The sequence below is a fragment of the Penicillium subrubescens genome (assembly GCF_028828155.1).
Source record: "Penicillium subrubescens strain IBT 31985 chromosome Unknown utg000005l_segment0_segment0, whole genome shotgun sequence".
Lineage (NCBI taxonomy): Eukaryota > Fungi > Ascomycota > Eurotiomycetes > Eurotiales > Aspergillaceae > Penicillium > Penicillium subrubescens.
The window spans coordinates 1,636,989-1,661,780 of NW_026643155.1; the positions used below are offsets into that span (position 1 = coordinate 1,636,989).

At 50.8% G+C, this 24,792-nt stretch overlaps 7 protein-coding genes across 7 annotated transcripts; 5 read left to right on the forward strand and 2 right to left on the reverse strand.

The window, feature by feature from the left end:
* Positions 1-1,915: 1,915 nt before the first annotated feature.
* Positions 1,916-5,266, forward strand: N7473_007102 (putative C6 transcription factor (Mut3); the record flags this gene model as incomplete). Its single annotated transcript, XM_057153042.1, has 5 exons — positions 1,916-2,165; positions 2,254-3,004; positions 3,077-3,688; positions 3,751-4,135; positions 4,187-5,266. 5 exons carry the CDS (start codon positions 1,916-1,918, stop codon positions 5,264-5,266), a joined length of 3,078 nt encoding a protein of 1,025 aa, XP_057007380.1.
* A 440-nt stretch (positions 5,267-5,706) lies between these two features.
* Positions 5,707-7,033, forward strand: N7473_007103 (oxidoreductase, 2OG-Fe(II) oxygenase family; the record flags this gene model as incomplete). The annotated part of the gene is made up of 3 exons (XM_057153043.1): positions 5,707-6,366; positions 6,464-6,748; positions 6,778-7,033. Exons 1-3 carry the CDS (start codon positions 6,014-6,016, stop codon positions 7,031-7,033), a joined length of 894 nt encoding a protein of 297 aa, XP_057007381.1. The 5' UTR covers positions 5,707-6,013.
* Positions 7,034-8,569: 1,536 nt separating this feature from the next.
* On the forward strand, positions 8,570-11,492 carry pacC (putative C2H2 transcription factor PacC). The gene is made up of 3 exons (XM_057153044.1): positions 8,570-9,138; positions 9,207-9,510; positions 9,703-11,492. Exons 1-3 carry the CDS (start codon positions 8,902-8,904, stop codon positions 11,112-11,114), a joined length of 1,953 nt encoding a protein of 650 aa, XP_057007382.1. The 5' UTR covers positions 8,570-8,901; the 3' UTR covers positions 11,115-11,492.
* Positions 11,493-12,561: 1,069 nt separating this feature from the next.
* N7473_007105 (putative forkhead transcription factor Fkh1/2) lies at positions 12,562-16,035 on the forward strand. Its single transcript, XM_057153045.1, has 3 exons — positions 12,562-13,253; positions 13,363-15,341; positions 15,400-16,035. Exons 1-3 carry the CDS (start codon positions 13,140-13,142, stop codon positions 15,464-15,466), a joined length of 2,160 nt encoding a protein of 719 aa, XP_057007383.1. The 5' UTR covers positions 12,562-13,139; the 3' UTR covers positions 15,467-16,035.
* Positions 16,036-16,426: 391 nt separating this feature from the next.
* N7473_007106 (putative transcription regulator PAB1642) lies at positions 16,427-17,200 on the reverse strand (the record flags this gene model as incomplete). Its single annotated transcript, XM_057153046.1, has 1 exon — positions 16,427-17,200. The coding sequence occupies one exon, from the start codon at positions 17,198-17,200 to the stop codon at positions 16,427-16,429; it is 774 nt and encodes a 257-aa protein (XP_057007384.1).
* A 995-nt stretch (positions 17,201-18,195) lies between these two features.
* N7473_007107 (uncharacterized protein) lies at positions 18,196-19,562 on the forward strand (the record flags this gene model as incomplete). The annotated part of the gene is made up of 2 exons (XM_057153047.1): positions 18,196-18,611; positions 18,692-19,562. The coding sequence occupies 2 exons, from the start codon at positions 18,196-18,198 to the stop codon at positions 19,560-19,562; spliced, it is 1,287 nt and encodes a 428-aa protein (XP_057007385.1).
* Positions 19,563-22,596: 3,034 nt separating this feature from the next.
* Positions 22,597-24,490, reverse strand: N7473_007108 (uncharacterized protein; the record flags this gene model as incomplete). Its single annotated transcript, XM_057153048.1, has 3 exons — positions 22,597-23,905; positions 23,967-24,253; positions 24,407-24,490. The coding sequence occupies 3 exons, from the start codon at positions 24,488-24,490 to the stop codon at positions 22,597-22,599; spliced, it is 1,680 nt and encodes a 559-aa protein (XP_057007386.1).
* Positions 24,491-24,792: the final 302 nt, after the last annotated feature.

Below are 24,792 nucleotides of genomic sequence, written 5' to 3' on the forward strand. Positions count from 1 at the left end.
TGCAACCGACAGACGAGACTTTAGTCCCTGAACTGATCCTGAACCGGCAATAATGGCCCCTCCTCACGAACGCAAACCTAGAGAAACCCGACCGTGGTAATTATGAACTGTAGAGAGGGATATAAGCTATCTCGAAATGCCTCATGGAATTCTTCGATGCGGCCCGCAATATCCGCAACTCCCTCAACTCCACGGAGATAAAACCCCGCGGGGTTTGAATGGATGATGTTCGGCGACTATAACCAATCCATCAGTACGGACAGTCTTTCACGCGATGGTTGGATTGAGAATTGAACGGTGAGTCGGTCAGTGACCCATGCAGCATGCGCATGTGCATGCGCCCCGGACTTTTGTTTGAGTCATTACGTGAGAGGGCTGGAAGGTTGGTGCTAAGACAGTACTGCCGTGTAAGGCACATAGTAAGTCCAAAGTGATTGGATTCTGACAAGTCGTCATGAAGTATACCAAGTGAACCTATGCGCATATACGAGGTACTCCAGACTTACTCTATACTTACAGTACTTTGTGGATTTCATTCCCGATAAGCTTTGTCACCAGACCTCCAGTCATCTCTTAAATCCGATTCCTCTGGAGTAAAGTAGCCAAGGCTCGGCATTTTCGCCAGGTTCGCCGAGGCCGAGTTGGACAATAAGTTGCCCGAGTGGAGTCCGTAGTTAAGCGCTGGAGAGAAATTATACTGTGATAACTAATCATAATTCTCTTCCTCCTTCTCATAATCTTGACGACTGGGTCCCTGAAATTTTTACATCGGCCTGAGCTGACAGCCGAGGCCAGCTCGCAAAAATGCCTCAAGCTACGACTATAGTAGTATAGAAGAAGACCCTTGGAAGGATCATCCCGTGCGCGGTGTTCGGTGCTCGCGCTGCGAAACTCCGACATCTGGAGACAAGGAAATGCTTCAATCTTTCTCTTGTGAATTGTCCTTCTAAATGTGATTGAACTTAGCCTTGTTCACGGCTCAGGTATCATCTCTTAGCCTAGAGTAATCTGCAGTATAAGCTACCTAAGATGGAAATTTTGTCGGGGTTTTCAGCGCATAGAACCCCACTCCAGGATGCAGTTGGTCAATCGGAATATTTGATGGGTAATTCATCTTCTCAAAAGTCCTGGATTGGATCGATGACTCCGACGGAAGAGATGACTTACTTTTCCTGCTTCAAGTCTCTAGTTTCTTGAGTATAGAATATAGCTTGTTAGTCAGGAGTCACCAGTGGCATTCTGGTTTTGTTCTAGTGGGCTTCGATGATTCTTCTCTCCCAATGAGTACTAATTTACGAATTTCTTTCTTCTCCTCATCTCCTCCTCCCGTTCAGCCTCTTCCATCATTTGTCTCTTCCTTCCCCCTCTCCAATTTGGGGTCGTTCATCTGACCAATTTTGACTGCATCTTGAATAATCAGTTCACCCTACGTGGTTGGTGATTTAAAGATACAACTTCTTCTCCTTCTCTGGTTCTTGACCCCACCGCTTTCGGTCAAAGGAAGTCTTATTTCATCATTCATCTTCCCCTCTTATCCCCAATTTCTAATCACCGAAACCCTGAAATTCTTCTCCCTCTTAACTCTTCCTCTAAACCCCTCGGACACGGTCCTCCTCCAACTGGTCCGTGAGCTTAGCCGTTCGACGATCTCGTCGACTTCTTCTTGACTCCACTTTTCATTCGTCCCTCTTTTTTCACTTTCTTCTCATCTCCAACTGTTCACCTCAACGATTCTCGACTTATCGACTATCATTGCCGCTTCGTCGTTCCTCCGATCTCCCTCCCCCACTGCTATCTACGAATGCGACCGCAAGGAAGGGCGATCGATGAACCCTTAGAACAGATCGCCCGCCAAGCCCGCTTCTCCCTTACATGAATAATTAATCCCACCGGTGGCCCCCCTCGATAGTCTATCATGGCGAGTGGTTCCGGAGCGCATGGCGACAGCGAGGACGATCCCGCACCGGGAGACTACCCTCATGACGATGCCGACCCCTCACAATTCTCGACTCAGGAAACTCCCTCCTCAGACCCAAAGCTCACCTCTCAATCGTTACCACTGCAGAAGCGCCGACGAGTCGGTCGCGCCTGCGACGAATGCCGCAGGAAAAAGATCAAGTGTGACGGCAAACAGCCATGTACCCACTGTACAGTCTATAGCTATGGTGCGCCCTCTCCGCCCTTCGTTGCTTTTTTTTGTCTTTTCTCTTGCTACCCTGCATTTCTGCCAAACACGTGGCTGACCTCCTGTAGAGTGTTCGTACGACCAACCCTCCAACCGTCGTCGCAATCCCGCCCCGCAGTATGTCGAAGCCCTGGAAGCTCGCATGCAAAAGGCCGAGGCCCTCCTTCGAGCGGTCCTTCCAGATGTCAACCTCGATGACCCGAATCTAGACGTGAATGCTCCAGAGTACCGTTTACCCTTCCACCTAAAAGACAAGCAACCGGCGACCGGCGGAGTCGTCCCGAAACCCCATGGAACGTCTGCGGAGACCGGCCCCGAAGCCGGCGACGAGTCTCTGTTGGAGACGATGGTTGGGAATACTGGCTGTCTTGACCGCGATGATCAGGGACATTGGGACTATCATGGACACACCTCGGGAATCATCTTCGTCCGCCGCCTGCGCAAACAATTAGGTGCGGTTGAACCGCCCGTTCCTCGAAACATGACGGCGATGCTCGAAAGTCCCAAATCGGTGTCCGTCTCCGATTCGCCGCAGGATGCTTCATTGCCTCCTACGCACGATCTTCCCCCGCGGGCGGTCGCTATTCGACTGTGTCATAATGCACTGGACGATGCCTGCTCTTTGATGCGCTTCGTGATTGAACCCAAATTCTTCGCGAGTCTCGACCGTATCTATGAAACACCCCCTGAGCAGTTTGGTAATGAAGAGAACTCGTTCTTGCCTCTATTGTACATTGTTATGGCGGTCGGATGTTTGTTCTCCGATGACGGTGCCGGAACTTTGGATTTGGCAGGTTACGAGGGTGCGATTGGTCAAGGGTAGGTCAACTCAACTTCTCTCACCTTCGTGAATTTGTGCCTGGTGTGTGATTGCTGATCGTAATGTCGCAGATTCCAATTCTTCAAGGCGGGACGGCAGTTGCTAGAGATAACGGATTGCCGAGACCTCACCTCACTGCAAGCAATTTGTTTCATGGTGCTTTTCCTCCAATCATCTGCCAAGCTGAGTACTTGTTACTCGTATGTTGGTATTGCGCTTCGATCAGCTCTGCGATTGGGTCTCCACCGCACAGTTACGGCCGACTTCAATCCGATCGAGCGAGAGCTGCGGAAGCGCATCTTCTGGGTTATCCGCAAGATGGATGTCTACGTCAGTACCTTGCTGGGTCTCCCTCAAATGCTGAGCGACGATGATATCGACCAAGAATATCCGATGGAAATCGATGGAGAATTTATCACTGCAGAGGGCATCACTCAGATGCCCACCGACTATACCCCGCTGATGGCCGGATGCAATGCGCATACACGTCTTTGCAACGTCGTGCTAAAGGTCGTGAAATACATTTATCCGGTGAAGAATGCGCGCTATCGGTCCAAGTCTGACCAGCGCTATATGGTCAGCCATTCGAAGATCCGAGAGATTGAGCGTGATCTTCAGGCCTGGATGGAGGAACTTCCTCCGGCGCTGCGTCCGGGCACAGAGGTGTCACCCCAACTTGAACGGTAAGTCTAAACACCCATCCACGCACTGTTTTCAATTACATTTTGACTAATTCCATCATCAGCATTCGTCAACTGCTGCGTATAAGTTACGCGCATGTACAAATGGTCATGTATCGCCCGTTCTTACATTATGTATCCGGTGGCTCTCAAGCACGTGGTGTCGATAAGCGGTCTTACGCTTGCGCTGCCGCTTGTGTTAGTGTATCCCGAAACATTGTCCATATCACGACGGGCATGCACAAGAGGGGCCTTCTCAACGGCTCTTTCTGGTTCACGATGTATACCACCTACTTTGCCATTCTTTCCCTCATTTTCTTCGTCGTCGAGAATCCCGATTCGCCCACTGCCAAGGATGGCGTTTTGAAGGATGCCATGGAAGGCAAGAACACTCTTGCCGGGCTGGCCAAGAAGAGCATGGCAGCGGACCGATGCTCCCAGAGCCTAACAGTATGTGACTTCTCCTCTATATGGTACCACCGATATTAACCTTAAAACCAGTGCCTTTTCAAGACTCTACCAGAAATGCTAAAGAGCCGCCAAGGCTCCAAGGCTCCCATCAACCTCAAGCGACGTGCACCTTCTAATTTTGCTTTGGAACCCGAATCTATTCAAAAGCAACCGGTACAAACCTTGCCTACTCGCTCGAGCACATTCCCTGCCCAAATGATGGCGCAGTCGTCCCCGACAAACGCTGCTGCAAGCCGCCGGCAAAAGAGTCTAGACACTCAGCCTGTCAACAACAGACCACCCGAAAGTGGTACCCAGTCTGCTTGGTTGGCGTCAACCCCAGAGCTTTTAACAGAGACCATGTCTACTCCAGAGCCATCCTCTGCAACCTCATTCAACACCTCTTTCTCCAACCAAGAGCCGTCAAGCCTGGCCTGGGCTCAGCAGTTCAATAACCCGAATAATCTGCCAGACCTGATGCCCATGATGTTCCCCTCTGATGATCCATTTGCTTATCCCACGCAACCCATGTCCACATTGGAAGACGATCACTTCAAACATGAGCGCAGTGGTGCCCCGCAGAGCCAACCGTCATTCGACTCTCCCTCTCAGCAACAAGGCATGGGATCGAACACACCGAGTGACCAGTCTGGGACGGGAATATCCACGCCCAGTTTCGATGCGTTTGCCAATTTCTCGAATTTCCCAATGAACCCCGGATCAGGAATGAAGTCATCCATTCCCAACCGCTTACAACAACCCACGACTCAACCCATGAACCATTCGCGACTGCACTCACCAATCTCCCAAGGCCAGACCCCCAGTGAACACCTCAGCAGCCCAGACTTGGTTTCCATCCCGAATCAAAACTTTGTATGGCAAGGTTATAATTTCCAGCCAGCAAACGTGGAAGCCGTGAATAATGAACCCACGACGAGTACGATGCAGCAGGATACTGCTCCTCTGAACGGGTTACCTGATTTCAACATGGGACTGGACGAGAATGCCTTGGGTATGAATATGGATTTGGGTATTTCCTTTGACGATTTGTTTGGCAACAATGCGAATTTCCGACCTGGCGCTGGCGCAGCCAATGATGACTGGACTCAATGGATGAATGCTGGAGTTTAGGTTTCCATTCGGGAGTGATATTTACCATAGAGGTTTTCAGGTTTTTGCTTGCTACGACGACATGCACTTATGAAAGGGAGCAAAAAAAGAAAATACTGTTTCTATACCTGGCTGGCGTTTACCGGGTTTTCATGTTGGATGAGGCATTTTTGTGAATATTTTCTTGGACGGATTCTTTGGAAATGGCGAGTAAATGAAAGCATTAGTACAATATAGTTTGTGAATGATATGATTCCAAATAGAGCCGCCATCTTTACAACAAACTGACTGTATCTACCTTATGCAATGTCTGCATGTCTTCTCTATACCTATCTTATCTTTTTTTCCCCCTTTCATCCCCCTCATCCTCATCTCCCTACCATTCACGGTTTAGACCCAGACGGATGGATCCAGACCCACATCGCGTCGCAAGTCCCGACATCTCCTCCATCGAACCACCCTGAACACTCAACTCCCTCCAACAGGGCCCATGGCCCATTCCAGCACCGTCGCACTCGCCGGCCCTCAATCGCAAGATCCTCGCGATCACCTATAGACCCTCACCCGACCAATTGACCCCTCTGCGGATCCCCCACGCATCCCCGCCCTTCTCCGCCGCAGTCGCATGAATACTGAGACCGGGATCGAGATCTATTCGACGAACCGGCCTATTGTACAATATCGTTCTACCTATTGGCCATTGGCCATCAGACGCTTATATAAAAAACATACCGAACGAACCGACCTCAACGGATATATCCATACTCAATGGCATACTCCACGCCAAAGCTCTCAACTATCATAACCTGGCTCCTGTACTTCGTGCCCGTGTACATCTTTGTACTTGATCCGCTACTCCGCCCATATTTCCCGGATAGCGCTTCGTCTTCGCTGTCATGGGGAGAGGATCAGGATAGACATGTCCTTGAGGAATGGGATACTTCCCCGTCGACTTTACACTTGACGGACGACAGCTTTATCAGTCCCGACGATGGAGTCCCAGATAATTGTCCCGGTGAAGCAGAAGGATACCGCGTGCATCTACTCTCGCAAGCACCGCTCGTCTTGTACATTGAGAACTTTGTGAGCGCTGCCGAGGCGGATCATCTAGTTGAGATCAGGTACGTTCTACTTCCCAATGGTCTCACACCCTTTGCACCGTCAACCACGCAATCAAATCAACCCGAGGAAAAGAAAAAGCTAACACCTCCATCCCAGTCTTAACAAATACACCCCCTCAATAATCTACAACGGCAAAACCCAACAAATCGACCCCTCAAAACGCCTCTCCGACCGCGCCCTCCTAGACCGCGACGACACAGTCCGCTGCCTCGAGAACCGCGCGCGTACCTTCCAAGGCTGGCGTCCGCACCTGTACATCGAGCGCATGTGGGCACAGCGCTACAATGCCTCTGGCCATTATCGGCATCATTATGACTGGACGGGATCGCTTGCACGGGGCGGGGATAGGCTTAGCACGTTTATGGTTTATTTGGGGGATGAGTGTGAGGGGGTGGGACTAATTTTCCTAGGTTGGGGATGCCCGGGGGGAGGGAGTGGTGTCGGTTTTTGGAGTGTGAGGAAGATGAGCAGGGGACTGTGAAAGAGGGCATTACGTTCAAACCGATCAAGGGGAATGCGATATTTTGGGAGAATTTACGACCGGATGGGACGGGGTACCCGGAGACGTGGCATGCGGCGTATCCGGTTACTTCTGGGACGAAGGTGGGCTTGAATATTTGGAGTTGGTATCAGCCGCCGAAGAGGAACAGGGGTGGTGGGAGGTGAATTTGGGGATTGGAGGGATATTGAGAGAAACGGGAAGTCTCGCGCCTGGCTCTGGCTTGGCTTTGATCTGGTTTCATGGCGAGTTGTTCAGGGCTTGGAAGGGTTTCCGGCCAAGGGCGGGAATGCTTGGATTCCCAGATGTGTGGTGTCACTGCCCAGGTAGGGGCGGTGTGATGTGATTCTTCTGTATAAAAGATTGTAACCATAGACCTATAGACTTGGATATATAACATAGACAGCGACCTGTTCCACCATATATAACTGGACCAGGTAAACTTGATTTTATTGTCACACATTTACTACTCATTGATCTGACCAGTTTGATCTGATCAATCTCGAGGATGATATCCCATATTAATGACCCCCTTCCGTCTACACTTCACCTACATCCATCCCAAAGTCCCAAACCAAGCAAAAAAACCAGGCAACGAAATTAATTCATCCATCCAATTCCCTCCCTTCCGCACCGGCCACACCCGGAAATCCATCATCCTCCGTCCGGACGTCCGAGCTACACCAGTTATGTAACAAAGAAAGCCCCGTGCCAAGTCACACGGAGGAAGGGGGGTTGTGGACATGTGTAGATCCAAAAAAAAAACCAAGGACCCAAGACTTCCAGCGCTTGGTGCTCGGAGCGGGAATTGGCAAAGAGGAAAACCTTGGCTGCCAAGAGGGGTGCATCGCCATGCCATGGCTGAGGGGGGGAAAACAGGTCCTTGGCAACCCCCCTCGGTTCGACAACTTCGCCCCCAAGGGTGACCAATGGCCACTTTTTACCGCTTTACTTGTTTCAGTGATTATTGCACGAATCATGGTTCGTGGGTGGTATGAGGGAGGGTGGGATGATGGTTGGTTGAGATGGTTAAGCGATCGGATTCCGAGGATGGCGCGATTGAGGAGTTTAGGGGTTTAGTTGGGACCGGGGAGGATATTGTAGGCGAGGGTGAGGACGGTATTAGTTTTACGGAGGATGGTTATGAGTACAACTAGCAAAAGAATAGCAATCAGATAATCACAAAATAGGGAGAAATCCAGAGAGTCACCAGAGTACTCCGTAGTATGTACGGTAGGTGGTGGGCTATCATGAATGATACTAGAGCTATTCTGGGCAATTGCTGCGATAGCCACTAACTATTACTAGCACTGCTCCTATGTTAGCATTATTCCGTTATTTTGTTTTGCCAGTACTTTGTCCTGTGAGTTATCGTCTTACTATTGCTTGTCTTACTGTCTTACTACTACTGTAGCCTCTGGAAATCCTCGGAATGCACAGCCCCTCGTTCTGGGTGTCTCTAGCCAATCATATTTCCCTCAGGCTCCACTAAAACGCCAGGCCCGCAGCCCGACGGTCTTGGCCCGGTCTTGTCGTCTCCCCTTGGCTGTTCCTCCGCCCAGGCCCAAGGCTTTTGGCTGGGCAAAGGCTCGGCTCTTTCCTCCCTGTGATTCTGGCCGGGCATTGGCATGGATCATTGGCCTTGGTAGTTGTTACCAGTTAAGTAACAATCCCCCCCCCGTGCGGAGAGACCACCAAGCAACCCTGAAGGTCCCAAGAAATTCCCGAGACTAACCCAAGACCCAAGACTTTCCCCCCCCCTCCTCCTCCCCAGTTTTCCTCTCTTCCCTCTCCCTCCTTCTTCTAGGCACGCGTTTTCTTCCCTCCCTACACCTTTCTATATTCCTTTCCCCCAACTCCTTGGAATTTCCTTGCGGAACACCTTGGCTGAACATATATTCCATTCATTGTGGACTGTTGTGCGTGTGTACCCGCATTGCTGTTGAATTGACAGTGGACGGTATACGTGGTATTTCCTTTCTCTCGTGCCTGGGCAAAAATCCCGCCAGACACGACAAGACATTTTCTTGGCATCATGTCCGAAAACACTCTTCCCCCAACTTCAACACCCCAGGCTGCGCCAGCCCCAGCACCGGTTGCCACTGAGCAGCCTGCTGTTGCGCAGCCTGCTACGACGCCGACTGCTTCGGTGACGGCCACCGCCGCCGCCGCGACCGCTGCCGTCAACAGTACTCTCAACGGCGCTGGAGAGCAACTCCCCTGTCAGTGGGTGGGTTGTACTGAGAAGTGTCCCTCAGCTGAAGCGCTCTACGTAAGTCAAGCTCCCTTCTGCTATTCATCGTGGTGTACCAAAAGCCTGACCATGGGGTGGCCATACAGGAACACGTCTGCGAGCGCCATGTCGGTCGCAAGAGCACCAACAACTTGAACTTGACCTGCCAATGGGGCAACTGCAACACCACCACCGTCAAGCGCGATCACATCACCTCCCATATTCGCGTCCATGTCCCCTTGAAGCCACACAAGTGCGACTTCTGTGGCAAGGCCTTCAAGCGCCCTCAGGACCTGAAGAAGCACGTCAAGACCCATGCCGATGACTCGGAGATCCGATCCCCAGAGCCGGGCCTCAAGCATCACCATCACCACCACCACCCGGATATGATGTTTCCCCAGAACCCCAAAGGTTCGTCTTGGATTTCTTGCTCCCCCTCCACTGGCGCATCCTCTTAATCCAACCGGGGATACCCAACCTGGCCGCTGGGTTCTCTCCAAAACCCCTCCCCGGTCCCCGGTCTGGCCAGTCGTTGTTCCCCCCTGGTTTCCCGTTCCCGCGTCGCTGAGGGCATTGGAAACACCCTGGCTAATTGACGTCCAGGATACGCTGCTGCCACGCATTACTTTGAGGGACCTATGAACGGCGTTTCGAGCGCCGCCTACGCTCATGGAGCTCCCCAGTACTACCAGACACACCCGCCTCCTCCCGCCGCCAACCCCCATTCGTATGGCAATGTCTACTATGCGTTGAGCCAGGGTCATGATGGTTCCCAATCGTACGACCGCAAGCGTGGGTACGATGCTCTGAACGAGTTCTTCGGTGACCTGAAGCGACGCCAATTCGATCCCAACTCCTATGCGGCTGTCGGCCAACGCCTGCTCGGTCTCCAGGCCCTTCAGCTTCCAATTCTGAATGGCCCGGTTCCCGAGTATCAGCCTATGCCCGCTGCTGTTCCGGTCGCCGGTGGTGGTGGCTACAGCCCTGGCGGTGGTCATGCGCCCGCGTACCATCTTCCTCCAATGTCGAACGTCCGCACCAAGAACGATTTGATCAACATTGATCAGTTCTTGGAGCAGATGCAAAACACCATCTACGAGAGCGACGAGAACGTTGCCGCTGCCGGCGTGGCTCAGCCTGGTGCTCACTACGTGCAGGGTGGGATGAGCTACCGCGCTACCCACTCTCCCCCTAGCCAGCTGCCCCCTAGCCATGTTACCGCCACTACTTCTGCTCCTATGATGGCCGCCACAGCCCACTCACCCTCTGTTGGCACTCCCGCTTTGACTCCACCCTCGAGCGCTCAATCTTATACCTCGCAACGGTCACCGATCTCTCTTCCCCAGACTCACCGCGTGTCGCCGCCCCATGAGAGCGGTGCCGGCATGTACCCCCGTCTGCCGTCGGCCACCATGTCCGACAACATGTCGGCGGGTTACCCCACTGCCTCGAGTGCGGCTCCCCCGTCCACTCTGAGCGGCGCCTTCGACCACGATGATCGTCGCCGCTACACTGGTGGCACCCTGCAGCGCGCTCGTCCCGCCGAGCGCGAAGCAGATGAGCGCATGGATACTTCGGCTGACGGCGAGCGCACACCTACCAAGGAGCACCCTTCCATCACGTCGAGCCTCATTGATCCTGCCTTGTCGACTTCCTCGAACCCCGACCAGGAGGCTGCTCAGCGGACCGCCCAAGCTGCCACCGAAGTGGCCGAGCGCGATGTTAATGTCGCGTGGGTGGAGAAGGTTCGACTTCTGGAGAACCTGCGACGCTTGGTCTCTGAGCTCTTGGAGCAAGGTCGCTGGGATGGAGACTCGGCTGGTCACAGCGGTGCCGAAGAGTCTCCCGCTCACTCGGGTGATGGCGCCATGGACGGTGTTGAGACGGCTAGCACTCGGGACTCTCCTGAGCATGCCAAGGAGGTGGCCAAGTCTGAAGAGGCTGCGTCAGTTCTCTACCCTACTTTGCGCGGGGTGGACGAGGACGGAGATGCCAACATGCCTGGTGACGAGTAAAAAGACATGGGGAGGCTCTGGGAGGTTATATCCGTTTTTCCTTCTAGTTATTTAACGCAGTCACGACCTATTCTGTTTGTCTGGAACCACCTGTTTCTTATTGTCTGGTTGGGGGCTACTCTACACTACCCTTTTTTTTTCTTTCTTTTTGTCTCTTCTATATATGCATGTTGCCTAAGGCTTCATCATTGTTCCCATGTTATTTCTATATCTTTTTCTACATTTTCTCATTCATCTGATACTCTTGTCTCTTTCGAGATCTCTATTGGTCTGAACCCATCCGACCCTATTCGGTCTACTACCATCTGTATTGTATGATCCTTGGGCGAGGTTACCCTGCCCACCTGTTTATTTACAGTCAAGTTTGTTTGCGTCTAAGTATGATCCTTGCACTTATTGTCTTCTCGTAAACAGTACACAGAAAAAGAGCCATCCACTCGAGCCGACAGGATTTCAGGTTACATGGATTTGATTTTCTTGATTTCCATCTATCCTATTCCGGCGTCCGTTGATAACTAAACCGATCGACATGTCAACTCCCAATGAGGCAAAGCAACATTCCAATGGGCGAGGCTAAACTATATCCGGGGCCCTGTGACGCAAACGACCCGGGCGGGCGGATGGAGTTGTGTACAACTTGGATGATTATGGGGATTTATGGGGGTGATGAAAGAGATCCGGGAGCAAGGATTAAGATCTAAGCTTAAATATCTAGATCTTGTGATTGCAGATGGATTGTCTATATAGTTGTAGATTGTGATTGGGGGACAAATAATAACGCTTTAGTGAGTTTCTATGTGAGTACATACGGAGTACGGAGTACACAAGAAAGATATGCCCGCCCCCCGCATCATCATTGTCAACAGAGAGAGTAACAGTTCATGTTTAGCTATCGTCTAGAAAGGGAACCTTAGATCACATAGTTGTTTACTAATAGTGCATTGATGTCCACAATGATCCTGAATCCACTCTCTTTTCTAGCGTAGTACTTGTCCCTTTCTAGAGTTGATTCTAGTCTATTGCGTCCTGCACTCGGAAGCATCCTCAATCCCACGCTGGGATCTCGTTACAGTGGTATTGGTATTACCACCACACTTCCTACCAGTTCACAGTACATTTACTACCATTCAAACCATACCATTACACTCTCGTGACCAGACTCCACCACTGTTTACGGCCAACGGGCGCTCTTCTAACTTATTCTTCAACTGTCCTGCCTTCCCTCTTTTCTCTCCGGACATCGAGTGGTTCTTCTTCTCTGATCCTCTCTTTCTTCTTTGTCTCTCCATCTTCTCCATCCTTAGATCTCCTATCCCACCCTTTCCCCTATCCCCTCGGTACATCATTCCTGGAACTTGGCCCTGCAGTGGCTGGTGCGGAACTCTGACCTCACTCCCCACGCGACAAGGCGGTCACCCCCAAACAGACGCCATCGCGTCGATCGTAGGGATTATCGATAATCAACTTCCAGCCACACCACTTTCCACTCCAGACCTTGGAGAACTTCATCGACCAAGCACACCCTCGGGTCTCTTTGTTTATTGTTGTCCCGAATCAACCGGGGTATATCGTCTCTCTTACTCCCGTGCCTCTTTTTGTTCTTTTTTTTACCCGCTAGAACGCAGTCGCGGTGGCGAATTGGTTCAATCAGTGGTTCGGAACAACGCCTCATTCTTTGGTTCTACCTCTGAGCGTCTTTCTCCGAGACTGGACCGCTGAAATCCGGATCCAGACTTGGCTCTGTTGTGATTTTTCGCCTTTTCTCGCATCTTTGCCTCTGACTGACCCTTGCCCCGTCGTTCTCTTTTCTCCCCCGCGTTGAGTTTCGCGGGTGTTTCGACTTTGATCTTGGCTTTGGATTCACCCACAACATACCAGCCTCCCGAGAGAAGAAAAAAAAAATAATCGCAGCAACTCGGTCTGCGACTCGCTTCATAAAGCACACACCCTGTATACAAACAGTCTGAAATACCGGTGAAAAAAAAGGAACTCGCCTCGCCGGAAATACAAACAACAGACGAAACCATGCCGCTGTCAAATCGCCGTCGTGCGCGGCGCAAGGAAATTCAACTGCAGGAAACATCCGACGCCGAGGCTCCAGACTCGTCGCCCAGCCGCCCATCCGCAAAGAAGCGCAAGGTGAGTTTAATCCGCAGTTATGGTCCGGTCTGAGACCGAATCCTCCCCCCGCGCGTGCCCCGCGTCAGGATGAAAAGGAATGCTGAGACGAGAATCCTAAACCCCACAGGTTGATCGCCGCGCCTCTCCCACACGAACTGCTGTCAAGAACGAGTCCGCCGACGAAGCCGAGGACTCGGCGGGCGAACATGATCAATCCGCGCACCAGGATATTGTCGACCTGGTTATATCGTATTTGAACACCCCGCGCGAGGAACTGCGCGTCTCGCGCGACCATTCCAACACCAAGACCGAGAATAAGCAGAGTATTCAAGCATACGCCAAGATCGCTGGTCGCAACTGGACTTACTACGTCAAGACGCTGCATGTCAATATCGGCCGTGAACCGGATCGTGAGCAGAGATCGACCGAGCAGTCTAGTCCCGTCACCATTGCTGCCCGTGCGCTTCCCGATGTGCATGTTGATCTGGGTCCCAGCAAGTTTGTGTCTCGCCTGCACGCCGAGATCTTTTATGATGGCGAGGAGACGCCTGCTTGGCACATCCGCGTCAACGGTCGTAATGGTGTTCGTCTGAACAATGTGATTCTCAAGCGCGGTGCCGATGCCATTCTCCACTGTGGTGACATTATCGAGGTGGCCAACTGCCAGATGATGTTTGTCACGCCCGGTGACGACGCCAACATCCAGCCCAGCTTTATTGAGCGCGCTCAGCGCATTGCCAGTGGCCAGGAGCCTGATCCAGCTTCACAAGCGTGGGATGCCTCCCAGCATGCGCACCCCTCGGCATCGCAGGCCACCGAACCTATACGGCCATCATCGTCTGGTGGTCCCTCGCTAGCCCCAGCACCACAATTCCTGAAGCGCCAGGTCACCCCGCCACCACGATCGCCGGATACCGCTGGTCAGCGAACGGCCAAGCAGTCTCCACTCTACAACCGAGGCATGATGATGGAGAGTACGGAGGAGATTGACTACAGCAAGGACTCGGCTAAGGACCTGAAGCCGCCATACAGCTACGCCAACCTCATTGCACAGGCTATCTTCTCCAGCGAGGAGGAGAAGCTTACGTTGAATAGCATCTACAATTGGATTATGGATCGCTATGCGTTTTACCGACACTCGCAGAGCGGCTGGCAGAACTCTATTCGTCACAACTTGTCATTGAACAAGGCGTTCCAGAAGGTGCCTCGTCGAACTGATGAACCCGGTAAGGGAATGAAGTGGCAGATCGCCGTCGAGCACCGTGAGGAATACCGCAAGAAGCAGATGCGCAAGGGTACTCAGTCATCAGCACCATCGTCCCCAGCTACCAAGGAACCTCCGTCTTCCGCGCGGGGAACCCATGTTGTGGCGTTGGACACATCCTTCTCGGCCACGGCCAAAAAGTCCCCTCCGGTGTCATCTCCTGGCTTCAGCTCGTTTCCCGTGGCCCCTGTTGAGGCATACACCCCCGAACGTGGGTCTCGCGGTGGCCGTGGAGTCGGATCTGACCACCCATTGCGACACATGAACCCACGCGACTACGAGGAGCCCTCCCCTTTGCCTGCACGCTCGCACAATGGCAATACCAATGCGAGTTCCAGCCGCGTGCAAAACAGCAGCAACAGCCTCAGCCGTGCCTACGGATTATCTGACAATGTGGCCGGGTCCCCACCTGTGCTATCCTCCTCTTACTACGACGAAGGCCCTTCCTCAATGATCACGCCCGCTCCTCAGCGCCAGCAACCACGTCTACCACCGCCAAGCACGGCACAGATTCCATCAAAGTTCATGCCGATGAGCTCGCCGGCGCAGTTCTGGAAATTTGCCGATATCGGTAGCACTCCTGCCCGGCCCGTGCCGGATATGAGTCCGCTCAAGGGTGAGCCGGATGAGCGTATCATTGGCGGTTTCCCGAGTAGTAGTCCGCCTCCTCCGAATCTGGTGAGTCCGAGTAAGCCTGGGACGTCAAATGGTCTCGGCTCGAGTCGGACTTTGCCGCCTCTACAGTCTGATGGTCCATCAGATTTGGGGGGTCATGGGCCGATTAAGGAAGAGCGGATGCACGAAGAGGATGAAGATGATGGAGGTGGTTTTGACCTAGCTCGGTGTGTATTTATTTCTTGTGTTTGATGAAAGGAGGCTGTGGCTAACTTTTTGCAATAGTGGATTCCAGCCCATCGGCTCGTATCATCGGCAGCTTAGCAATGCTGCCCGGGCGACTGCTACTTAACTTTGACAAAGTACAAAGCTCAAGTCGCCTCGCCTTATCTCTGATGATGTATAACATGTTGAGTAAGATCGTATTTTTTGGTTCTTTTTGGGATTTTTTGGTCCTCGGAGCTGCTCGCTCGTTTGATGTCTTTTGGTTACATCTCGTCGCGCTCCGCATACACCGGTGTTGGTGACTTGTTTTGATTATTCTTATTTTTACACTTTTTTTTGGGCTTTTTGGTATTCCTCTCACTTTCTCCGTTGGTTTGCACGGGAATGGAGAATGGAGTTTTGTTTTTCCTTTTATCTCTTCTTTTGGAGTTTATGGGGATTTTGTCTGATGTCCGGGGTTTGCTGGCGTTTGGCTGCTTCGATGGACCTCGTGACTTTGGCTTTGGCTGTTTTTTGTTATTGTGTGGTTCTCTGTTCTCTGTTTGCTGGTTAATGTGTACGTGTTACGTGTTTATTTATCTTGGTGGCATGCCATTCGTGGTGGCTGTGTAGGTAGGATGGGTCTCCAATGTATGATATATCCATACAAGAAGTGTCTGTCGTAGGGTATACAATGAAGAACTGAAGTTAAATGGGCTTATGATTGCCATGTTGATCGCGTCTCTGCTAAACTTGATATATCGTAGTTACATACCCTCCATCACAGTCCACGGGTCTTTTTAATCCATATCGGGCCAAAACCTCTCCTCCAACCAAACAACTTGCTTCCACCACTCCAAACACCTCGCCCTCAAAACCTCCGTCTCCTCAACCCCCTTCATCTTCCCAACCATCTCATCCAAAACATCCCCAATCCGATTAACAAACCCCTCAAATTCCTTACTCGACCAATTCGGAATAAACTTCTCCCTCAACGCGCCCCCATCCGCATCAACATCCGCCTTCCCCGCCGCCGCCTTCTTCTTCCCATAAGAAGCCGCATACCTCCACGCCCGGAGATAACACACCTCCGTCGCCCACAGCACAGCTATCCCTCCAACGCGCTCACACCAGGACTACCCGCAGACATAAACATGTCGATGTATGCGCGGGTGATACGGTTCGCGGCGAAGAAGACGGGGCCTTGTTCGGGTGGTGCTGCGCTGGTGAGACGCGATGGTTGACACGGTTCGCAGTCTGGTGTTGTCGGCGCCGCAGATGTGCCGGTGTGTCCGGTTGGCGGACTACAGATCTCACTACCAGCCTGCATCTGACACTCGCCTTGCGATTTACAAAGATTATGTAAATTTTCCCTGGGATTCGTGGTCGAATTCTCATTAATCTCGCCCGACTCCGCCTGGGACACAGAATTATTCGTCGCACCACAAATCGCCCCCGTAAACCCCGGACAAGAACCAGACCCCGTCGTCGAAATCGCACCAGATCCACCGCCCTCATCGGGTGGGATCGCAGTGAGATCGAGACCGTACTGGACAGCGGTAGATTCGAAGAAATGCAGTTCTGTGCGGATATTGACGAGCGCGTCGATTAGGACGTCGATGATTGTTTGTTCGATTGTTGGGTTTACCAGGGTTTCGGTGGATGGGGTGTTTGCTGGAAGACGGATTTTTGTGAGGAGCATTCCTATAAACCGGATGTAGGATTGCGCGTAGAGACGGTCTTGGGAGAGCCATTGGGAGAGGGTTTCTTTGGATAGAGTGCCGGAGCCGGCGGCGGCGAGGAAGGGGTGGGTTGTTGCTCTTTTGAGGGCTTGGGGGGTGGCGGAGAGGAGCCAGCTTGTTAAAGGGCCTTGGGTGGTCATTTTGGGACAGATATGCGGTAGATTGGGTACTACCCGATAAGGAGGGTAGAAGGAAGGTGTGTGAGAGGAACCGTGAGGTCTTGGAGGGATGGTATAAATGTGTGAAGTTATAAAAAGCTTAAAATGTTGAGGGAATGAGGAGGGGCAAGCTGAAGTGGGGCGCGGGGCATATGTACATAGTAAGAATACCGTAGTTATGTAGTTATGGCGTCAGTGAGGGAAGGATACATTAACTTTGATTTACACATAGAACAAAAGGATCCGTTGAAATTGACGCCGAAAATGACGGCTCCTGGTACCAGAAACGACCGTCTTTCCACCGATACTGTAACTTCCATCAGCAGGCCACTACTCGACCGTATGGCTCTCGACCACGATTACAAGCTCGGCGAATTATGGACTTAGCTTCTGTTTTTGTACTCCAGTACAATTCTGACTGTCGCAATAGTCTGCAGCTAAGTAGTGAACTTCACTCTTGGCGAAGGTCTGGGATAGCAAATTTTTCTGCTTCAACTATTTCCTCGACTTCTACCATATCATCTAGCGATCTCTGTTTCAGGCGGGGAGGCGTCTAACCATCATGCGGGGGTCAAGAGAATTTGTGGCCAATCGAAGGGTGCACCAAAGCCGAGCAGGCAGTTCACAGTTGAACAATCCGAGTTAACATGTCACTGATCAAGCTGCGTCTCAACAACCATGTGACGAACTGCCATCGCTTTTTGGAGGCTGGCCCAAAATAGAGCCGCATTCTTCCCAAGAAACTACGGAGTACTCGTTCGTACTAACCGCCGCCTGCCACGCCACTGTTTGGGCAGCCGCCGCCCCACCTGACCGCCTTAGAATATTCACCAGAATCACAATTGCGGGGCAAGCCTGGCGCTTACAACTCTTCTAAGAGTATAAATATCCGTTCGAAGCTCTGAAAAAGCCCTTGGAATATTCTCCTTCTTCTTCTTCTTCTTTCTCATCATCATCATCACCATACGAACTTAGCTATGGCTGAAGCAGTCGGGCTAGCATCTGGAATCCTTACTTTGGCGTCGTTTGCGTTTCAATGCAGTGTCTCACTTTACCAGACAGTGGACAGCTTCCGTTCCCATCCGAAGCGTGTGCGTGAACTTCTCGACGAGCTGGAAGCTTTAAGTGCTGTGCTCTCTCCCCTCATCGAACTGGTGAAGTCAAATTCAGGCGTCGATCTCTCATTCCTGAACCTGCCGCTATGGCGATGCGGAAATGTTTGCAAAGAGTTCCAGCAGGAGGTTCTCAAATGCGCATCGCGGTCAAATAGTAGCCGGGCAAGCTTCCGGGATTGGGCCAGATTGACGTATATGGGTGATAATATTGCCGATTTCCGTGACTTGCTAGCGGGATATAAAGCCACGATCAATATTGCCTTAACCGATGCCAACCTGTAAGTCACGTCAGGCCGCAATCACATCATCTTCTCCTCAGTGAGCTTCCTCTTTTTGATGGTGTCTGATTTTTCATTAGGCGTCTATCAGCGGCTACATTTGAAAATATCGAGGAGTACGAGAGTCTTATCCAGGATGCGAAAGAGGACCTAAGCTCTCGACTCGAAAGCATTGATAGGAAGTTGGAAGAACTGACTGAGAAGGGTTTAAATCAACCTGGAACAGATGCAGCCGAGATGCGCTCTCTGAGAGAAGAGCGCTTGAGTACAGAGAAGTGCCTTCAGATCTGTGCCCAGTTGTCCAGCCATATCGACCAGATTCAGCTGATGTCCGACGAGGCGGGTTCATCTCTGGGATCAGGCGGAGCTGAAACGTCACCCGAACGAGTCACAAATGAAGGCCTACAAGAATGCAAAAATAGCTTGGCTACGACCGCTACTAAGTTGGAAAAGCATATGCGAGATGTTATGGATCGGCTACTCGCCAAATCAAACTCTGATGAAGATTGTCAAGATCTATCCAGGCTGCGTGATGAATGGGAAACCGCCCGACAGTGCTTGGATATTTGCACACGGGCGGATAGTCACTTAAAGGAGAACGTCAGCATTATCGAAAATCACGGCAATGGTGACTCGCTACAGTTCATGGTCTCCGCAAATGGAAAAATTCTTCACGGAAAGAACCGGGGTATGGGTTGGAGGAACACGCAGGTGGGAGGCTACATGAGCAATCAGTCAGTCCAGCAGTTATCACGAGACCTCGCGGCTATTCATACTCGTCACTTGAGGAGTGACCTATCCAACTCAAAAGATGGTTTCAAGTCAGATGCCGGCGATGTGGGGGAGGGCACGACGACTACCGAATTTAAGGAACGATATGGGCGAGGCTTCACTCTGGAACCACTGCACACGTCAGACAGAGAGACATCTCAACGCAGTGCGAGCAATTAGTGCGTAGAGGTTCTAGGTGGCGAAACATGCCACTAGGCTGGAGAGGAACTTGCTTTGTCGGTAAACTAGCTGGTCTGTTGAGAGATTTCGTTCTTTTTTCACATTTAATATATCAGTGTATGCGTTTTCCTTCTTCACCACAAAGGTTTGTAGCTTAAACGCCAACGTACTGGGTTATGCTATCATACCAGCATGACCGACAAAGATACTTGAAAAAGAGATTGCGGCTCCCTCATAACTTTGCTAGAGATGATAAGATGCCTATACGGACTGAAATGTGAAGATTACAAGTATCTGTAGTAGGGCTATGCTTCTTGTTGCAAAGGTGTGATGGCGATCCAGTGGGTGACGTTCGGGGCGGGCGTGTGTCCAATGGCGGATAATCGTTGCATCGTTGAGGTTGAAATATTTTGTTGCTGTTGATGCTCAAAACTTTTGGGTACTCATGCATCTGAGTGAGATATGGGGGGGCAGAACAAGCTCGTGTAAAGTCAGTATATCGTATTTTCAAGAACAACACTCTAACAGAACGCTCGATGGAAAGTGTCCTGGAACCTCCGTGAGTCTACCGTTCTTTGCTTCTTTGACTGCAGGCTGTAATACAGTTGAATTATGTCTTTTCTGTACGGCTAGTCGGGATGGTTGCGAGAGTAGCGGCTGTGGTAAGGTAGGTACTAGTAGAGGATCACTAGGAAGTACAAGTATTTGCGGTCTCGGCTCGGTTCTCTCGTCTAATATAGAAGCGGCTGAATGATGGTTAGTGTTTGGAAGATCGAATGACGGTAGCGGAGTCGAAATTGGCTGCGGAACTGGTGCTAGAGGCGTAAAAAGCGATCCCCTTTCTAGTACAAACTTTTTAGTCTCGCCGGGGCGTTGAAACGAATTAACAAATAGGTCAAACATAGTTATACGTAAGTTGCCATCATCAACAGGTGCTTGCACAACGGTTGATCTTCTAGACCGGCAATCGAAACAACGCATCACCCCAGTCCGAGCAGGAAAAGGAGTTCCACAGTCATAACAAGGACGAGTATCAATAAGAAGAGGCTGGACAGATAGTCGAGTTTGACAAAGCGCACAGCGAAGATCGTGTGAAAGTGCAGGAATCGGAACATGGCAACTCAAGCAGAGACGCGTTTCAACCAGAGGCGGCAAAGAAGCTAATCGACAAGCAGGACATCGCGGTGGTTCGATGGTCACAGATAGACGAACTCGGCGACCACAATCATGACAAGATCGAAGAGCTAACATGCTGGAGCCGTAACATATATGGGAAGCTATATTATAAGTAGAAATTGTTATGTGTAAGTAGCAGACTGAGAATCGGTAATAGATGAGACGTTACGTCAAGGGACCACTCTGCATAGGACAAAAGTGTCACTAAGCGGAAAGATAAACACAAATGGATTCCCACCAATAGCTAAGCTGGGTATTTTCCACCTAGCCGGAGTAAAGAGTACTACACAGTCATAGCGTTCATAGAGTTACGGAAGACAGCAACCGAAGCCGATTGGATCTAATTGAACCATAAATAGACCGAACAATCGAATCAAACTATAAAGCTAAGTAACTGTAACCGAAGTTCCGACAGTGTACTCTCACATACTAGTGAAGCTGTAAAGCCTCGTGGACGAGCGAAAGCCAAGCTAAGGATTCCACAAGCCAGCAAATCAGCGACGCCTCCCGTGGAAGTTAATATCAATGCCTTAAGAAAACTAAAGCCAAGAAGAGAGTGGAACCCAAGAGCTAAGATGGATAGAGAAGTCGACGAGCAAACATACAACGTAGCCAGGATAGACTCGAGCGAGGCAGAATACGACGAATCAGCGGCGAGAACGGGCAAGGGTTTTGCAGTATACGAACGCAGCCACCTTCCAAAACACCTTTCAAAAACACAAGGGAAAAAACATACAACAGCCAGGATTCGCATGTGGTCACCCACCATACTACTAACTGGCCGGCGTGTGGCTTAAGTACGGCTGAGCGGACGGGAAGCCCTGTTCTCCACACCCTATGGTCGTATGTGCTATACATCAACTTATAGTGGATGATAAAAACATCACAAACTATTGTGGAATCACTGCGAAAGTGAAGTGGAGCTAGGTGATAATAAAGTCTAACGCAGGTACACACGTATGTTCGGTAGGATCAGCTAATTATACATACACCAAGTTACGTGGCAAAGTGCGGCGTAGAGTCAGATGATTAGACGTGCATAGATGGAAAAATATATCCGTAAAGTCAAAAGAGTGGGACATCCGCTGAAACTAGGCAGGATCAAAAATAAAACAAAAATCTCACAAAAGAGCTAATCAGGGTAAGTTTTCTTGTATGAGGTAATAGTCGAAGATATCGGGCCTAGCGGGGGTGCGAGGAGCCAAGACTAAACGTTCGTAGCGTGCTTATAGTTGCGGAAGATAGTAGCTGAAGCCGATTGGATCTATTTGAATCAGTGATTATGAATAGACCGAATAAAAACCGAAGTTCCAACATCATTCAGTATACTCTCACATGTTAGGAAAACTGTAGAGCCTCGTAAATGAGCGAGGGATTTCACAAGCCAGCGAATCAGCAACGCTAAGCGCGGAAGCTAATATCGATGCCTTAAGAAAACTTAGGTCAAGAAGAGAGTTATCCAAGCAAGGACGGGCTAGCATGAGCCAGTCATAGAAGGGGAATATAGACAGAAGTGCGGCACGAAGCCCTAGAACCCTAAGAGCTAGGATAGATAGAGAAGTCGACGAGCAATCATAAAACATAGCCAGGATAGACTCGAGCGAAGCAGAGAACTTCTTGGCGTCGAAGTTGACAAACTAGCGGCGAGAATGGTCAAGGGTTTTGCAGTACGAACACAAGCCAAACTTTGCGGGCAGGTCGTGCAGGGTAGTAACCCCTTCACTCGTTCCTCGTTTCAGGGCATTCACATGTCCCCAGTATTACACCCTAAATTTAAGCTTAATCGGTTTGGCTTAGTTCATGCAACTATCAAGAGACTAAGACTAGCTAGCTAATGCACTCTCAGATCTTGCATCTCTTACCATTCCGACGAAGAAACTTCCGCCTCCTGCACAACCACCTGCTGCTCGGTCTTCTCTTCCTCAACTATCTTCCATTCGGGGTCTTCTTCCTCATCAGAGACTTGCTTTGGTTCCATTTTCTTTGCAGCCAATTCCATCGCCATCCGAATCAGAGCTTCCAACGTGTAACGGGCATCGTTACCCGCATTGTGTAAGAACTCAGGTTCAAGTCCCAGCTGAATCAAGATAGTCTCCAGCTTGCTCGGATTTTTCTGCGTTCGTAGCCTCTGAAAGAGCTCTTGGGTGTCCAGCAAACTGCGGATGAGCTTCTGGGGCCGCAAGTCCATAGAATTGAAAATGGTGCATCTCTCTGCAAGCATTTTGATATCTGCATCGGGATTGTGACCGACGAGGACAATGTTGCGGGTTACCAATCTGTGCTCTGGGAGATCTGGTCGGTTCTTATCCTCGGTTCCATCGTACGGTGTGGCGAAGAACAAGTCAGTTCGTCGACCCATTTGCTCGTTCGGGACGATTTCGCTCTTGCCGAAGAGGAACATATCCGGGTATCCCATCACGAACTGGCTGTTGCGGAAGTTTTTGTACTCGGCGGTGCGTAGATGGGCTGACTTGATGTGCTTAACCCAGTTCTCGCCGTTAACTCCTGGAGGAATGCCACGAATGTCAAGAGTATCCAGCATGGAAATTCCGATCTCGGTCAATTGGGTAAAGTTCCGCTCATTCCATTCCACGTCAACGCTGTAGAAGATAGGGCTATCTTGAGGTTCCCAGCGAACAGGCTCAAGCAAATTGACTGGATCATAAACCTCGCCCCCGTTGAGCCAGTTGTCATCGTAGAGAGGCGGTCGGAGCCCAAGGAAGGACATGAGATGATACAAGCCGCGACCTGGGGGTTGTTGAATCATTCGCCACTCAAGTTCATCTTTGAGTGGGTTGGGGACCCGTGACTTTGGCTTGATTTTCTTTTTCTTGTAGGCTAAGATGGCTTCATGGACTTTCTTTGCAAATGCCCTCACGGCTGCCGGCTCACATTTTTTGGTCCAGTTTTCATCACCACTCTCAGGCTCGGGAATGCTCTTCTCGGCAATGTCTAGACCCCCACGGTTCTCGATTCGGCCGTGAAAGACCGGCTGAGGGGTTCCATCATTGGCGTCGAAGAACACCACCAGACCTTCTTGGTTTCTTTTCAAGGAGATGTCGCAATTTAGCTCGTAGTTAATTTTGTCAAAAAAGTCCTTCACCTGTAGCGCCGAAATGAGCAGAAGGGGTTGCTCGGTGATACTCCACGGAATTGGCAGGTAGTACCTATATCATGTTTAGACATTGTCTGCCGCTTCCTTTCTTCAGTTATTTGATATGTACTTACACCTCCCATAGTCGGTTCCAGATCGCACCACCGTCAAAGTACTCCCTTGCGATTTGCTTGGACAAAGCCCCTCCCTTGGGGAGAACGTACTTGAAGGGAAACTTAGGTAGCGCTCTGGCGGGACAAAAGGCATTGCGGAGTTCCCACTCGGGAATTTTGGTATTCATGCGAGGGGACGAATTGGGTTTTGTCTGTGTAACGGGTTGTGGTTCGATGGCAGGAACGACGGGAGGCATCGTGGAAGGCACGGTGGCAGGAACGGTGGTCTCCGGAGTCTCTTGAACAGGCTAGATATATATTCATAAGGCATGATCTTGAGGGGCACATGTCAATGGTTCCTCACCTGCGAAGGGCTCTCATTCCATGGGTCGTGAGTAGGTCCATCCTGGAACAAATTCCATCAGATAGTGTTTAAAAAAGAAAGATATGGGTTCACTTACTTGAAGAGTCAGTCGAGTGTCCAGATGTAGGAGCTCCTCGTCTCCCGCGAACATCATTTGCAGGCGCTTAGAGCGGCTAACCATGATGACGTGTTGATGATGAGGATGAAAGAGAAAGGAAGAGTGGAAAGCGCGATGGGAGTTGAAAAGGAGAAGAAACTGATGAGTGGGGTGGAGGTACAAAACGATCGCGACGGGTTAGGAAGGAAGGAGATGAGGGCTAGAGATGCCGGATGGTAAAAAGATAAGGGTGGTGCAAAAAGGAGGATGAGCAGGATTCTCGCTTGGTGAGGTTGAAAAAAGATTCCTCAATCTTTGTTCCTCTAAATGCTATGTTTAGAGACCTAAAGCTGTGCAAGAAGCTAGACATTCGGATTAAAAGTTGG

What these genes read in the sequence shown, in the direction of transcription:
- N7473_007105 (XM_057153045.1), top strand. Translation starts at nt 13,140, where the DNA reads ATGCCGCTGTCAAATCGCCGTCGTGCGCGGCGCAAGGAAATTCAACTG. An exon ending in CATCCGCAAAGAAGCGCAAG is followed by an intron (nt 13,254 to 13,362) that starts GTGAGTTTAATC and finishes TAAACCCCACAG; the next exon opens with GTTGATCGCCGCGCCTCTCC. An exon ending in GGTGGTTTTGACCTAGCTCG is followed by an intron (nt 15,342 to 15,399) that starts GTGTGTATTTAT and finishes TTTTTGCAATAG; the next exon opens with TGGATTCCAGCCCATCGGCT.
- pacC (XM_057153044.1), top strand. Translation starts at nt 8,902, where the DNA reads ATGTCCGAAAACACTCTTCCCCCAACTTCAACACCCCAGGCTGCGCCA. An exon ending in CCTCAGCTGAAGCGCTCTAC is followed by an intron (nt 9,139 to 9,206) that starts GTAAGTCAAGCT and finishes GTGGCCATACAG; the next exon opens with GAACACGTCTGCGAGCGCCA. An exon ending in GTTTCCCCAGAACCCCAAAG is followed by an intron (nt 9,511 to 9,702) that starts GTTCGTCTTGGA and finishes ATTGACGTCCAG; the next exon opens with GATACGCTGCTGCCACGCAT.